The sequence below is a fragment of the Phascolarctos cinereus genome, unplaced genomic scaffold, assembly GCF_003287225.1.
Source record: "Phascolarctos cinereus isolate Bilbo 61053 unplaced genomic scaffold, phaCin_HiC Scaffold_3;HRSCAF=262, whole genome shotgun sequence".
In the NCBI taxonomy this organism is placed as follows: Eukaryota; Metazoa; Chordata; class Mammalia; order Diprotodontia; family Phascolarctidae; genus Phascolarctos; species Phascolarctos cinereus.
The window spans coordinates 137,010,433-137,026,620 of NW_027555736.1; the positions used below are offsets into that span (position 1 = coordinate 137,010,433).

A 16,188-nucleotide genomic window follows, 5' to 3' on the forward strand; every position below is an offset into this window, starting at 1 on the left:
TTTCTGTACGATTTTATTAAATATTGTTTTATATGATATATTTATTCAATTTTCAAGTCTTTCAAATGACTCAATTTTTTTAATGACTATTTACAAAAATAATTTAAGCCCATCTCTTTTCTTGAATATTTATATTGCATTTATAACAGACCAAGGTGACACATATTCTTATGTATACTCACAAAAACAAATGTTCATAAAATTAATATTGCCTTCTTCACATGAAAACAAAGTGTTAATTAATTTGAAAGTACAACAATCAAACTTTCTGTCTTAAGGAGGCCTTCATCTCAGAAAACATTTCAGATTGAAATGTATGTTAAAGTCTCAAAACACTAACAAAAAATTAAATTTCAAATTATTGAAATGTTCACTTCCAATCTGTGAATTCATTAAATTTGATTAATACCAGAAAAGCCATCCATCTCCAAAATCACAATGAAATTCTCATTCTGCTGTCCTGACATTATAAGAGATCCCCAAAGTTAAACTGCAAAATGCTTCCAAAAGTAAATTGTATATGAATGATCACACAGACCCAAAGCTCACTTACTTGAAAACAGCTATCAACAGATTGACCAACAGAATATTAGCTACCAAGAGATAACAAGCCATGATAGCAGGGGTGAGCCAGGCCCCTGGAATGCAGGGAGGGAGTCTTTTGCCATCTTCATCAAACAGGTTTTCTCCACAAGGTGCTAAAGAAAAATACATTTTTCATCTTAGTGTTTGTTTGACTTCTAAAACAATATTTTAAAAATAATTCAGGAATGAGGTTTGTATAAAATGTTCTGCTCCATAAAAAAACACTATTGTGTATTTGCTGTGTCTGCTTTTCTGGGAATGGAGAAAGATTTGGGGGAGAAGCATTTCCAAGATCTATCACTTTGAATGTAGGCAAATAAAGTTTTTACAATTTGCATTCAGGAGGTAATATGATGTAGAGTATGTAAATATTTAAATATGTAAAAAGGATATGCCCATCTTAGTCTTTTATATCTACATCTGATCAGGATCACTGCCTAGGTATGTAAATAGAAGAGGCACAGTGCCTTGTATAATTAAGTTCTTTTTTTGTTTGATTATTTTTTGGCAAGGCAATCAGGGTTAAGTGACTTGCCCAGAGTCACACAGCTAGTGAATATCATGTGTCTAAGGATGGATTTGAACTCAGGTCCTTGTGACTCCAAGGTCTGTGCTCTATCTACTGTGCCATCTAGCTGCCCCTATAATTAGGTTCTTAATGCTCCTTCATTATCATCATCATCATTACTCATTTATATACCACCTTTTTTTTTTTTAAGACTGGTGGGATTAAGTAACTTGCCCAGGGTCACACAGCTAGTGTCAAGTGTCTAGGGCCAGTGCTCTACCCACTGCGCCACCTAGCTGCCCCTCTATATACTACTTTGAAGTTTAAAAAACTTGCTACAATAATCTGATTGGTAGTACAATTCAATTGAACAAACATTTGTTAAGTACCTATTGTAAGGAAGGCACTGTGAGATAGGGACTGGATTGGTGATTTCACTGATATTAGGAACTCACAGATGAAGTTCCTCAACCAATGCAGGTCAATACCTTCTCTGTGACTTATAGTTTTAGAAATCTGCTTAGAGCACGGAGAAGGCAAGTGACTTGTCCAGGGGCATAAAGCCAAGAGACATGAGGCAGGATTTGAACCCAAGTCTTTCTGGTTTCAAGACTTGCTCCCTACCTATTATACCACCTCTAATACAAGGAGGTAGTTGACTTCATAGATGTCACTGCTACTTGGTGAAATGAAATCCATGAAAGAAAGGTAGCTCTGGAAAAGTATACATATTTTAAAAAAATAAGAAAGGTAAAAGGTATCCACCTGGTCTGGGCAGAGCAGCATTGTATATTAAGAATATATATTCATGTGAAACAATACAAGAACTAGAGAAGGGAAACTTGGTAGAGATCACTAAGGTAAAAAAATCAATGGATAAAGGATGATCAATTTTGTTATTGGAGTTTAGACTACCTGGAAAGAAAGAGAGGAAATAAAAGAGTTCAGGAAGCATATCAAGCAGAACTTCTAGTAATTTCTTTACCTTCATAATAATTTCATTTCTCAAAAAAATGAGGCAATCAACAAGAGAAAGTTCTAATCTGATTCTGATTCTCACCAACAAAGGAACTAGTTCTGGGGTGGAAATGACGAGAACCCTGGGGGAAAGTGAATAACTCTACCTTAAAATTGGGGATAGAAAAGGAGAGGAAAGCCAGACATAGTCTGATAGACTCCCTTGGTTTATGGAAGACAGTTTCAAAGAACTGAAAGAAAGGTGAGATGTCATGGACTAAAAGTCTAGGAGGGAAGTCAACTTAGGAGGGAAGGGAATTTTTTTAAAGAAATTCTAAAGACACTAAGAAATAACTCCCATGAGGAAGTAAAGGAAGAGTTGTTTAAAGTGACCATTGTGGATACATAGGGAACTCATTGGTCAGCTTAGATTTTATTATTTAAAATTTATTATTTTGAACTTAAACACGTAATAAAGTGGACATTTCCACACACTTAATAGAATGGAAAAAAGGATTGTACATGAAACTGTAGATCTCTATTATGTACAGAGAAATAAAACAGGATTAGAGAAGAACAAATGACGCTTTTTTTTTTAAAGGAAGAGATCTATGTCTGTAAACCACAGAACATTAAGCTTAACTTCTGGAAAAATTCTACAAAATGCTATTAAAGGGACAGTAGTGAACACTCAGAAAAGGAAGCAGTGATCACCAAGATTAACATAACTTTGTCAAAAATGGTCAAGCATGATTAATTTTATTTCCTATTATAACTAGAGTATTAGATTTGGTATAATAGGTATAATTTACCTAGATTTTAGCAAAACATTTGACAAAGGTTTTCATGTGACAGAAAAAAAATACACGGGGTAATAGAAATGTCTTCCAGTGTTTCCTTGGTCCTTCGTAAGTTTGGATTTAAGGTACTAGTTTTTTAAAACTGTTATTACCATACCCTAACCATTCAGCCCAGGGCAGCACGAGGCAGCGTAGGATAGTGTATAGAGCACTAGAATTGGAATCAGGAAGACCAAGACTCAAAACCTGCCTCAGACATTTAGCTGTGTAACTCTGACAAGTGAATTAACATTTGTAGGCCTCAGTTTCCTCATCTACAAAAGGAGAAGGGTTGGACTTGACAGCCTCTAAGATCTCTTCCATCCCTAACTTAAGATCTTCTGAAGCACTTAATTGACAGAGCCGGGGCAAAGACTACTAACTCATAAAACAGTGACTGATTTGCTACTTGAATGTCCATGTCATATTCTACCTGACCCAATTATTATTTTTTGTGTAGAATAGTCCAATATGGGGTTGTATCATGGAAGGTATAAGGGATCAGAACTCCAAAGGCCCAGGTTCTAGGACTACTTTGTTCTGTTACTTTGGACAGGTCACTCCTCAGTTTTCTTATGTGTAAAGTGAGGAGGGTTTGACTAGATAATCTTAAAGCTCCCAAAATTCCATACTTCTCTATAACTAAAAAGGACCTATTTGCTAATGAAAAAACAAATATGTTCAATCATATCTTTTCACATTATTTGTTTTCCTCCAAAGTTCAAAAGGGAAATAAAAATGACACTTTGCTATCTGTGTAAAGGCTATGATTTAAATATCAATGTTTAGCAAAGAAAAAGGTTATATTTTATTAAATGAAAATCATCACCTCTTCCCCTTCAAACTTACGATTAATTTCCATGGCATAGACTACACAGCAATCCGAAGGCAAAAATATTTTTTAAAGAGGGAAAAAGAGAAAACAATGTAACAATTCAAAATAAAGTGAAAACAAAGGATTGACAATACAGAAACTGTTTTGCTGCCAAGAAATGCATTAAAAATTTGCAGTCAGTACAGTAACATGGGTTCTTTGAAACAGTAGAAATAGTCTGAGTAATGCAATGTAAAATGTTAAATTGCCAATTACCCTTAAAGCATTTATTCATTTTTCCAATATTCATGTATTCCTCGTATTAGAAATAGCAGCAACATTGCAGCAGTTAAAAATATTTTGAAATGCACAGTACCTTTGGCAGATGATCACTTCAAAATGAAAGTTAACTATTTTTTAGCACAAACACATAAATACACAATACGTCAATTTTAATACAATAACTATGCAAACAATCTAAAACCAAAGTCAATGCAAGTTTTGGAAATTATGAACACTAAACTGACCTCTTTTCCCCTTTGAAAAATCATTATTGTATTTTTAAAAAAGAAAAAAGAAAAATGCCATTGAATATCACCTATGGTAAAGGAACTAGTAGGTATATGTCAGCCTAAACAAATATTTTCATGAAACAACATTTGATTTCCACTTCCTGGAATTATTAATGTACATATAATAACCATCCTTATATGCTTTTAAACATGTTTCTGACATCAGATTTTAAAAGCTAAAAAGAACGAATTGAGTCAAGCCGTAGATGATGACAAGAAGTGATTTAATGGTGTGGTGTTATTCACATGATATAGTTACTAGGAAAATTTTAACTTCACAGATATCTGGAATAGTTACCTTCCACACGATAATAAGATATTAGGAGGATGTTAATGGAAGGAAATAGAAATTAGCATTGGAAACAGGAAGGATAATAGACCCTAGTTATCCTGTTTGCTCTCTGTCCGTGAAGCTCACTCTGTAGGAGAAACCATAGTTGTAGAGTTGAAAGGAAGTTGAATTGACACCAATAGGGTGAGGAACATTAAAACCTGGGTGAGTCAACTGGATTATTTCCCAAGGCCCAGACCTAGGGTTGAGAAAATCTTTCAGAATTATGATGAGAAGCTTTTAGAGAGGAAGAAAAAGAATGGTATTCAGAAATTGAAAGTCTTGAAACCAATACTTTCCTCCCCCTAAAATAACTTGACCCCTTGCAATACAATGGAAAAATATATGATTTCCAAATTAACATGGATGTTTCTGTCAATTTGGATATGATCATCTGCCTCTGAAACAGAAAACAGAATCTTACTATGAATTCTACTCTTACGGTCTATCTGGTCTGCAAACACCTCTCCATAGATCATCCAATAGGGCATATAGAAGATGTTACGGGCTAGTCTCCAAGAAGGTTCCTCATCTGGGTGTAAAATAGCTTGTCGGGCTACTCCAAAGCTCATCAGAACAACCAGCATGATGACCACAAAATAGAGCATGTCAATCATCTGCGTGGATAAAATAGGCATTAGTATTTTAAATCTGGGACAGGGGCCACGTGTAATCTATTCTCACTCAACCCCACATCGTGTAATGTAACATCAACTACGGATTATTCAATAATAAAATTATGGTGGTGATCTCTTTTTTCCAGCCACCACATTCAGTGTGCTGTTTATTTTCTTATTTTACCCTATTCTTCTGTCCCCAAACCTCTTAGGTTCTGGAAACTTACTTTACCACCTTATCCCCTGCCTTCAGTTCTTCTAGGATCAACAATAGCTACTCAAGGGAAAGATTAAGGGACAAAATGGTTGCATGGAAGGTAAAATCAGGAGTAGTATGAGTGGAGAACTGAGGATATGCAAGAAAAGGAAAATAAGAATGCAGACTGGTATGTGATGATCAATCTTAAAGTGTTCAGGTGAATGTTATAGTGATATAGGGTTCTTAATTTGGGGATAGCTCAGGAATGGCTGGTTCTAGTCAAGTATGCATAAGTCTAGGGTATCTCTAGTCCAAAGTAGTTTGTTCCATATAAAGTTGGAAGAGTCACTAGGAAGTTTGGTGTTTTGGTTTTCTTCCTTCTAGAATCACTTTGATGGCCAAGGCTTTTTTTTTTTTAATCATTCAGAGAGAAGGTGTGGGAGTCAACTTTGATTTAGTATTTCATGCTCTGACCTAAAGTAAACTTGAACCACTTGGTGATGTCACAGTAGATTTGATTAGAATTAAACCCAAAGTAGATTTCCTGAATCCACTGTAGTTCAGGACCCAACAAGTGAGAAAGCCCTGCCTGGAATTCAGGTAAGAGATAGGAGGCCAGGTACCTTTTGACTTGATCTTCACTTGATTTTTTTTTAACCAGACTTGTGTTTTCATCCGTGTACAGAACTCCTTTTGAGGAACTTCCTTTACCAATGCAGAGCAGGCAGCATGTCTTTACAATTTTTAATCTTAAAAGGATCTCCTGGAGTCACTGAGAGAATTGTGTTAGAAACAGGACTTGAAGCTAGATTTTCCTGACTCAGAGGCCAGTCTTCTATTTATCATAAGTCCTGACTTGATTATGGGAATGATTTTCATTAAACTGCTACAAAATGCTTTTTAAAAGACTGAAATGGAGTAGCATGTCATGGAAGGGAGCAGCATATCAGGCACAAATGCTAAGCCTGGTGAGAATTGGGAAATGTGCCCTCATTTGGAAAGTGGCAGGAACGTATCTAAAAATCTTGCATTACCAGTTAATCCTGGTTTCTAAAACTAGAATACAGAAACCTCCTGCCTTCAAGGTGGTACATTCTACTTGGGGGAAGACAATATGTAAACAGGTGAGTCTATATGTAATAATTTTTTTTTCTTATTTGTTTTTGGGGGGTTTTTTTTGGCTAGGCAGTGGGGTTAAGTGACTTGCCCAAGGTCACACAGTTAGTAAGTGTCAAGTATCTGAGGCTGAATTTGAACTCAGGTCCTCCTCACTGCAAGGCTGGTGCTCTATCCACTGTGCCACCTAGCTGCCCCTATATGTGATAATTTTATGGGGGAGAAACTACTGACTATTATGGGGCTGAGAAAAAGCTTCCTATAGAATGTGGCACATGAACTGAATCTGGAAGGAAGTTAGGGATTCTAAGAGGTAGAACTGAGTTGGGAGTATATTTCAGAAGCAGGGTATAGTCTGTGCAAAGGTGTGGAGGCAAGAGATGCATTGCTGAATTTGGGGAACAGCAAATGGGCTAATTGATCAGAATGTAGTGTGCATGAAGGGTAGGAATGTGTAATAAGTTTGGAAAGGTAGATTAGAGACAGATTATATAGGATTTCAAGTAGCAAGCTCAAGCATTTGTGTTTTATCCTAGAGGCAGTAGGGAATGACTAGAAGTTCTTGAATAGGAGGATAATATACTTAGAATAACTTAGAATAAGAATATTATTTTGACAGCTGAGTGGAGGCTGAAATGGAAAGGAGAGAATGGAAGCTGGAACTTCAATTAGGAAGCTGTTCCAATGGTCTAGGCAAGATGTAGTAAAGACTTGAATCAAGGTGGTAGTTATGGGAGTGGAAGGAAGGGGACTTAATGTAAGATTTTGTCAAGGTCTTCATCAGGATTTGGCAACAACAAATTTAGGGTAGGAAAAATGAAGGTGTGAAAAAAAACAATTGGTCACCTTGCAATTACCATAATTCTATGTAAATTCTATATAATTTTTAAATTACCAAAATAATCATGTGGACCACTAATATTCATTTTACATAATCTGTGGCCTCAATTTTTAGTCTGGATTAATATAATGTGACACTTAACGGTCAAGAGTGGCATTGCATACTAGTTCTACTATAAATCAAAAATTATCCATGAAGAAAAGGAGAGAAGCAAAGCTTTGGGACCTGTGACTATAGAATACAGGAATCTCCAGGTACCATAGATATCATATGGAGGTAAAGATTTGTATGGTTGGGAAGCTAATGGCTGAGGGAACATGCCAGAGTTTGGAAAGTGCTACAAAATGTTGAAAGTGTGGCAAAGGATTATAGAACCAAGACTGGAAGGAACCTTTGAGGTCATCTACTCTGACCCCCTCATTTTATATAGTTGAGGAAACTCCCACTGTACCATACTGCTACCCAGAAACAATGAATTCCTCCTTGAAGCCTACAACAAAAGTGAGATTAGAATTGTGCTACAATAATACTAACTCATGTTAATATAGTGCTTTAAGGTTTTGAAAGCACTTTCCTTTGCAACAGCTCTGTTAGGCAGGTAGTATTAACCCAAAACCAAATCTCAGAGAGTTTAAGATATCTGCTCACGGTAACACAGCTAGTAAATGTTAGGTCCAGGATATGAATCCAAATCTCTTGAGCCCACAATTTCCATTCCTTCCTTGTCTCTGTTAGCATGTAATGGGGATGGCCACAATCTCAATGTCCCTACCTGATAAAAGTTTTCATCTCTCTCTCTACTGGGAGTTTTTTTTTTCCCTATGGAAATGCATTTATAGTTTTAAAATGAAAGTAACTGGTAAGGAGGATATACTTTAAATAAATTCCTTTTATAACTAACTTTGCTGAAACATTTATTTATTCAGTAAAGTGAAGAATACTATATATTGATTATATAATGTTTTGTGATACCTATCACAGTCTTGAACTATTATTTAAATATCTTCTTATTGTTTAATTTTTCATTCTTTCCAAGAAAATGGTAGGATTCTTGAGGCCAAGGACTATTTCTCACAATTCTTTGTATCCCCTATAACATTTAATAAAACACTTCATACATAATAGCTACTCAATGGCTATGTGTTGATTGGATTTAATTGGATTCTGAGCATAGTTTATAGTAAGAAAATAATATAAACCAAAGGTCAAAATCTACAAAAACCAGCCCCCTAATCTATTCACCAAGTCATAATACACTGACAAAATTGATTTGGTCAGTCAAAGGTTGCAGGTACTAACCATCTTTCCAATCATCATAACATAGGGGCCCAGGTACTTGTTCACACCAAAGATATCCAGGACTCTGATGTACCAGAAAATGATATCCACGCAATAGATGACTCTGCCATAGCCCATGTATGGCTGATTCTGAAGGCGAAGAACTGCCCCAATCATGAACACCGAGATGGCCACAAGGTCAGTGATATTCCAGTATTCCTGAAGCCAGACTTTCACTTTCTGACTGAGTTTGCCTGGTTCTGACATCAGTATCTGAAAGCAGGAAGCCGAAGACATAATAACTGAATCCAAATCAAAATGAACAAAAGGAATGATACCAAAAGTATATCGGAAGTCCTCATTTTTTTTTCCTTTCATTTAATTCTAAGCCTGGAAGAACCTCCAGCAGTCCAATAGTTGTACCTTCTCAATCACTCAATAATCAAGCATTTATTAAGCACCTAAATATGTGCTAAACACTGTGCTAGGTGCTGGGGATACAAAGACAAAAAAGAAACAGGCCCTGACCTCAAGGAGCTTACATTCTATTATAGAAGTCTGATGGGTGTATGTATATCTAAATATATCTATCTATATCTATCTATCTATCTATCTATCTATCTATCTATCTATCTGTCTGTCTGTCTGTCTGTCTGTCTGTCTATCTGTCTGTCTATCTATATCTACATGTAGATATATATATATACACACATATAACATATATAAATATAGATATATAAAGATTTCCAGGGAAGGAGAGTGCATATAATTTCTGAGGTCCCTTCCACCTCTAGATCTGTGATCCTATTCTCCTATAATCCTTCCTTCCTTACCAAGTTTCACTTTTGTATAAGCAATACAATCAGGGAATACTTCCTAGATGGGTGGGGAGCCTGAAGGCCACATGTTCCCTTCTAGGTCCTTGGGTGCAGCCTTTTGACAGAGTTTATGTTTTACAGAACAAATCCTTTTACTAAGGGGATTGTTCTGTGAAGTTTGGGGCTGCACTTGAGGACTTAGGTGGGCCCGTGTGGCCTCAAGGCCATAGGTTCCCCACCTCTCTTCTCGACTCATAGAATGTTACAGCAGGAAGGAATCTCTCCATGCCTTTGAGCAAATCTGGCACTTTACTTCTGATCCCCAGGTTGCCCAAATGTACAAATGATGGGATTAGACTAGGCACCCTCTGAGGTCCATTCCTACTCTAAATCCATGTTCCCATGATCCTAGAGATCATCCAATTTAACCCTCTTATTTTACAGATGGGGAAATTGAGGCTTAGAGCAACCAAATGACTTTTTCAAGATCTCTCAACTGATAAATAGCAGATCCAGGATTTGAAAACAGATCTTCTGACTCTAAGGCTAGGATTTTTCTGCTAAAGTGCATGCACTTCTGCCTCTCATTTAAGGCTGATTCTTTATGTAGCTGAGATTCAACCCATGAACCTCTGTTCTTCAGATAGAAGTAGATCTAGTATAAGAGGATGTGGGGATGGGGGTAGAAGTAGGGACAAAGAGGAGGGAAAGGATGCTATTAAAAGGGGTCACAAGGCCCTGACACAACCTGAGAGGTATGCCATACAACCTGCCTGAGCCTCAATTTGCTCAGTGAGATGTGTACAATAAAAACCTTCTACCCACCTTACCTGGTTTTGTTAAGGGTCATATAAGATAATGGATATGAAAGAAATTTATAAACTGTAAGGCATTAAACAAACATAAAGGTTTTATTTGTGTTTTAGTGTTCTTTATGCAAGGAATCTACACAATTTTTCTTGAGGTTCATTTCAAGAAAATTTGTCCATAGAGTTGAATTTGGCCATTTTTTATTCTCAGAAAAGGAAAAAAGGAAAACTGTGTAAACCATGTGTCCTCTTTAGCTATCCAAGAAATAGACCAGTTGTAAAAATGGCTCATTTTAGGTGCCTGGTACTTTCTATCTCCTTTCTTTGGGTAGGAGGAAAGGGGTGGCATGTTAGCCTTTTTTGCTATGGACCCTTTGGGCAATCAGAATAATATATTAAAAATTCATAATTGAAGGAAATGCTGAATTTCAGATGGAGATTAATGACAATAAAAATGTTATTTTTTCCATTCCAACAAACTCCCTGAAATCCAAGGGGTCTGTGGACTCCAGTTTAAGAATATTTGCTCTGTTGATTTATCCCTAAATATTTAATTTTGCATTGAATTCTTTAATTTGTAAACTCAAATGCTCTTGGAAATAGGTGGACCATAAATCTTAAGTTAATAAAATATATTTGAAGATTATAGATCTTCTTTAGAAAAGTCTTTACTCCACAGGGAAATTTTGGTCATAATGGTGTGTTAAATGTTTTGGTTCTTTAGAATAAAAAACAAACAAACTAGATAAGAATTCTAGGACCCTTGCCAGTAGACTAAGGCAGCAATTTAACATAATTACCTCTCTTATTTTCTCTAAAGCGAGGGTCACAATATAGGAGATAACAATCCATTCTTGGAGAGAGGGCCATCGTTCCATCCTTACCAAAATAATATAATTAAATAGCAGTAGGTAGGCCAGATATGATATCTTAAAAAAAAAATAATAGAGAGAAAGAAAAGAAAACTTGTAAGACATATCCATTAACCCTATCATTTTAATGGGAAAAGAGATGGGGATCAAAAGAGGGTCATGAATATATAACAAGTGACTATAAAGTTCCTAGGACTGACTATAAAATTCCCAGCAATTTACTAATGGCTGCTGTCCCCATAATTCTCTGATTTTTCCTCTTTGCATTCTTCTATGATTATGACTTGGAAATGGGAAAATTGAGGTAGTTAATTACTTGTTTTAGACACCAGAGCCATAACTAGGATTTTTTGTTCTCATTGAAAATATCCCAAACCTCACCTGAGGCAAATGACACAAAACATGCCCTCAGGTGAGGAGGCTCAGCACACCAAGTAACAGAGGGGAGACAGAGACCCCCAAGACACCATCACAAAGATATTGCTAGAGATGCTACCACTGAGGTGGCCACCTAGGTAGAGGCAAAGGGCAAGATATTTGGTGGACAGGCAAAGGGTTCTCCTCAGCCTGTTATCTAGTAGTTTCCTATTATAAATCATTCTTTTTTTGGGTTGAGGACCCACTAGAAGATACTAGTTCTTTTATTTTTCTCCTACTGAAGAATTTAAAGTGCTATCTTTAAATTTAGGGCCCAGGGCAAAAGATTGGTTATCCAATCCTAGTTGTAGCTTTTCAGAACACCTAGAGTTGAACACCACCTGTTATCATATAGGGAGGGTTCTATTGAGTGGAATTCAGGGGCATCATAAAGAACATCTGACAAGTTCTAAGGACTTGGAAGGGATAAAACTGGGGAAAAAAAGGGTAGATGGAAAAGGGTGAATGGAAGAAGCACTCACACCCACCATCAATACTTTACATGAAGATTAGATCAGAGTATTGGACAAGCAAGCCATGCTGAACTGGCTGAATGGAGCAAAAGCTCCAGCCTTAGCCCCATTCCAAGCCCATACTAGGTAATTATGCTAATAATTACTCTAGATTAAATACTACATATTTATTAAATAGGTAAATACTCTAGATTAAAAATACTTTGTTGGAGCAGTTACATGGTACAGTCGATAAAGTATTGGACCTGGAATCAAAAGGACTTGAATTCAAATATAGCCTCAGATACTTACTAGCTGTGTGACTCTGGGTGAGTCACTTAACTCCAATTGCCTCCAAAAAAATAAAAATAAAAATAAAAATAAATACTTTGTGCCCTTCACCTTTTTGAACTTCTGAGTTGTGCAGTTATACCTACCTAGTTATATCACTGGTGATATGACAAATAAAACTTGATTATAGAACCTTTTGTTTATTAGAATACCATAGTCATGTTCTTTTAATTTGTCTTTTTTTTAAATGAAAGCTACATATGCTCCCACTCTCCATCGCCAAATTTCACAATTATGTGGTAATAATAACTTTGAGATATCTGAACTGAAGTGAATAGGATCTGAAATCTGCCATTCTGAAGTTCCTCCAGTATCAGATATATTACCCTGAAAGTATCATTCTTTTAATTTTTTTGCATTTCATATTTCATATTTTATATTTCATATAACATGATTTTTAAATGTACTTTAAATTAAAATTTTAAAATTAAAAATATGTTTTATCTTCTATTCATTTTCCTTCTCACACTAAAACAAAAAGAAAAAAAACCCTTGTAACAAATATGATATGACTTTTAATGCATATATAACACACGATCAAGAACTCAAGGCTTTGTGTTTACCTATATTGAGTTCAATCTTGGGAACTTCTCCTAAATCTCCTAAATCTCATGCTCCCACTCAGGAATATAAATATGTGCGTATGCATTTATATTTAGTACACACCTCATATTTCCTCTGGGAACCTTGGATTTTGGCTTGTGCCTTATTCTGCAGAATAAAGATAAAGGGCCTTCAGATCCTATGCAAGCATTCAGACTTACAAAAACATCAAATATAAGATAGGCTTTATTGAACCTGACAAAATCCCAAGTGCTTTGTTGGGAGTACTCAATCCCTGGGTAGTTAAGATCCTTCATAGAGAAAAATTGAATTGTCTTGATCACAGCCTCAGATGTGAGTATTATATGGTTTGCGGTGAAATAAAGCCTGTCCTATATTTGATATATTGTCTGCGTAGAGGCTTCTATGGGAGATGAGGGTCCAATTTTTGTGAAGACCTATATATGAGCTAAATTTCCATGGAAACCTTTGATTGAGACACAAGTCAAAAAGAGTATGTATGGTTATTGAGAAGCCTCTAAGGTTGAATGTAGTCCATGGAAACCCAGAGCTTTGATTCTAGGCCAGTGGTTACATATATCGTATATTTTTTTAATGGGGATAATGCAATATTTGATTGCAGTTATGCCAAGTTCTTGTAACAATAAAAGACTGGATTCTACTTTAATCAAATATATTAAATGCTCAATTTTATACTTCAGCTTAATTAACTGAATTTCTAATAATATCCTGGCATATGACACATTGCCTTAACATCAGTTTTCTTGACTCTAATATTATCTGAGTAATCACTGCTCAAAACTTATGAAATGGCATAGGCACTTAATAAATGTTGAATTGAATTAAATTGAAATAAGATCCCCTTACTGTGTAAAACCAGAACTTAACGATAGGGGCATTATAGAATTCACAAATCTTGGTTCCAATGGGGATACTCCTTTGCTTTTTATTTCCATTCTCTTCATCCCCTTTTCTTGAGCTAGCATCAGCATTTGCATCCTAAAAAACAAACAAAAAAAACCCCAGAAAATGGGCAAATTGTAATGGATATATAATTATACTGTCAAGAAGGGAGCTACTTACTACTTCACAAGATTTGTTTTCATGAATAGCAGACACAGTATGGTTCTTTATCAATGTAATCAAATCAATTCTCCGAAGTTTTAACACTATTTGAATTTTCTACAAAATTATGAAAAAACTCTCCAAAATCACATACTTTTTTCAGGCCCACAGTAATAAGCACCAAGAAAAAAGTAAAAATAAGAGTACAATATTAGAGTCTCAGACTCTATACATGTACATATATTATATATATATATATATATATATTAAGAAAATGAATAGTGTTACTATGTCATATCTATCACTCACTGACCATATTCTCCTCTTCTTTTTCTTTGCCATCTTCATTTTCCTTTGATGTTTGATAAGAAAAGTCATCATAGGTGCGAAATTCCAAGAACAAAATTGTAGGGGGAAAAAGAATCCCCATTATAACCTATATAAAATAAGAAAGGTATATCTATGTAAACTCCCTGAATTCTTCCATATGTTGTCTTGTCCTTAAAATGACAATTTACACTGAATAATGACAGTCTTTTAATTCTACTTTCAAAAATCACAATTAACCTCTGAAACAACTTAGCATATGCTTGCTACCCCCAGATTCCTGTGGCTAGATTTGGGCTATTTGACAGAATTATTTTAAGTTAATAATTTTGAAATAGAAATTTAATTTATTGATGAATGGCAAATAGTGCTACTTTCTTAGCACAACTGCAAACCAGAGATATTCAGTGAAATAACAAAATGGGTAAGTAAACCAAATGAAACTCTAAAAATTAACATTCCTTAGTAAGATGGTCAGAGAAGTTTTACAGAGTTTGATTAGAGGTAGAATGTGAGCATATGAATAGTGGTCCATTTATTCAACTTAAAATGACTGATTTAATGTTGTTCAACAAGGGAAGGATTTTAATTAGTCACAGCCTAGAAGACAATAGATTGCCATGCTCCTGAGAGCCAGTCTCATTGACATGCTTCTCAGTGTTGCCTCTACAATAGTGAGGTTCCCAGCTTTCCCTTCCTCCAACACTCATTCAAGCCAGTTCCTTGAATTCAGCTTTGTTCCCAGAGTTGAAAACTGGCTTTTTATTCCTAATCTCTAACCTACAATTAACAAAGATAGAAAAGCCTATTTTAAACCAGAATCAAGCCTTTTGTATTGAACTGACCAATTCTTATAGGAATCAAAGGGAAATTTGATACTTTTGTTTAATTTTTTTTGTCTTTTGCACAATGGGAGAAACTGTGCTTATCTACATATGTTATATACATATATTATACACAGAAGCATTCTGTGGAGCATAAGTAATATCAATATAATAAAATTATAGTTACATGTGCCTTGGAGTCATTATTTTTTCATTTTCAAAGTTATTTATAAAATCAGTGCTTTACATGTTACATGGGATTGTAGCTTTATAGTTAGAAGAGATCTCAGAAGTCATCTGGTATTCCTATATTTTGTAGTTGAGGAAACCAAGCAACTCTCCCAAGGTCACACAGGTAGTAAAGTAACAGAGAAGGGATTTCAATCCCTGCCTTTGGACTCCAGAGTCAGTATACTTTTCCATGTGACATATTACTTCTATGCTGGTGCATGCTCAGATTCTTGAAAGTTCTCTTAGAGTAGTCTACCCAATTAAAATATTAACAAGAGACATATAGCACAATTCTAGAATGGGAAGAGACCTTAGTGATGTCCTTTTCCAGTTCCTTCCTTTCATAGATAAGAAAAGTGAGGCCCAGAGAAGGAAAGTGACTTACTCAAGATCATGCAGCTAGTGAGCTACAACAGGAAGTCATGAAGACAGGAACATTGAATGTGACCTGGAGCCCAGGGTGTGCTGGTACATGTTTTAACAACCAAATGGGGAGGAGGGATGTGTGTCCATGACATACTTTAAAGTTTAATCTGTGTTATTGTTTTCTCTATTACTTTCTGAAATCAAGACAATCAACAGAACAAATTAAATCAAATTTTTGCAACATCTGCAGATTTCCAAGGTGTAAATACTCAAACTGAAAGTTTATTTTTGTATTTTTTATGGGGGGGGTGGCTAGGTGATGGGGTTAAGCGACTTGCCTAGGGTCACACAGCTAGTAAGTATCAAGTGTCTGAGATTGGATTTGAACTCAGGTCTTCCTGACTGCAGGGCCAGTGCTCTATCCACTGCACCACC

General features: G+C 35.7%; 1 protein-coding gene across 1 annotated transcript in view; it reads right to left on the reverse strand.

Moving 5' to 3' along the window:
- The window catches only part of TRPM1 (transient receptor potential cation channel subfamily M member 1), a 184,133-nt gene that overhangs the window by 27,792 nt on the left and 140,153 nt on the right, over positions 1 to 16,188 (reverse strand). The window contains exons 19-25 of the mRNA XM_078151622.1: positions 14,319 to 14,441; positions 13,808 to 13,939; positions 11,085 to 11,213; positions 8,679 to 8,930; positions 5,049 to 5,223; positions 3,739 to 3,759; positions 554 to 698 (exon numbers count right to left, since the gene is read on the reverse strand). Of these exons, the coding sequence (XP_078007748.1) occupies positions 554 to 698; positions 3,739 to 3,759; positions 5,049 to 5,223; positions 8,679 to 8,930; positions 11,085 to 11,213; positions 13,808 to 13,939; positions 14,319 to 14,441 (977 nt within the window). The remainder of the gene's footprint in view (positions 1 to 553; positions 699 to 3,738; positions 3,760 to 5,048; positions 5,224 to 8,678; positions 8,931 to 11,084; positions 11,214 to 13,807; positions 13,940 to 14,318; positions 14,442 to 16,188) is intronic.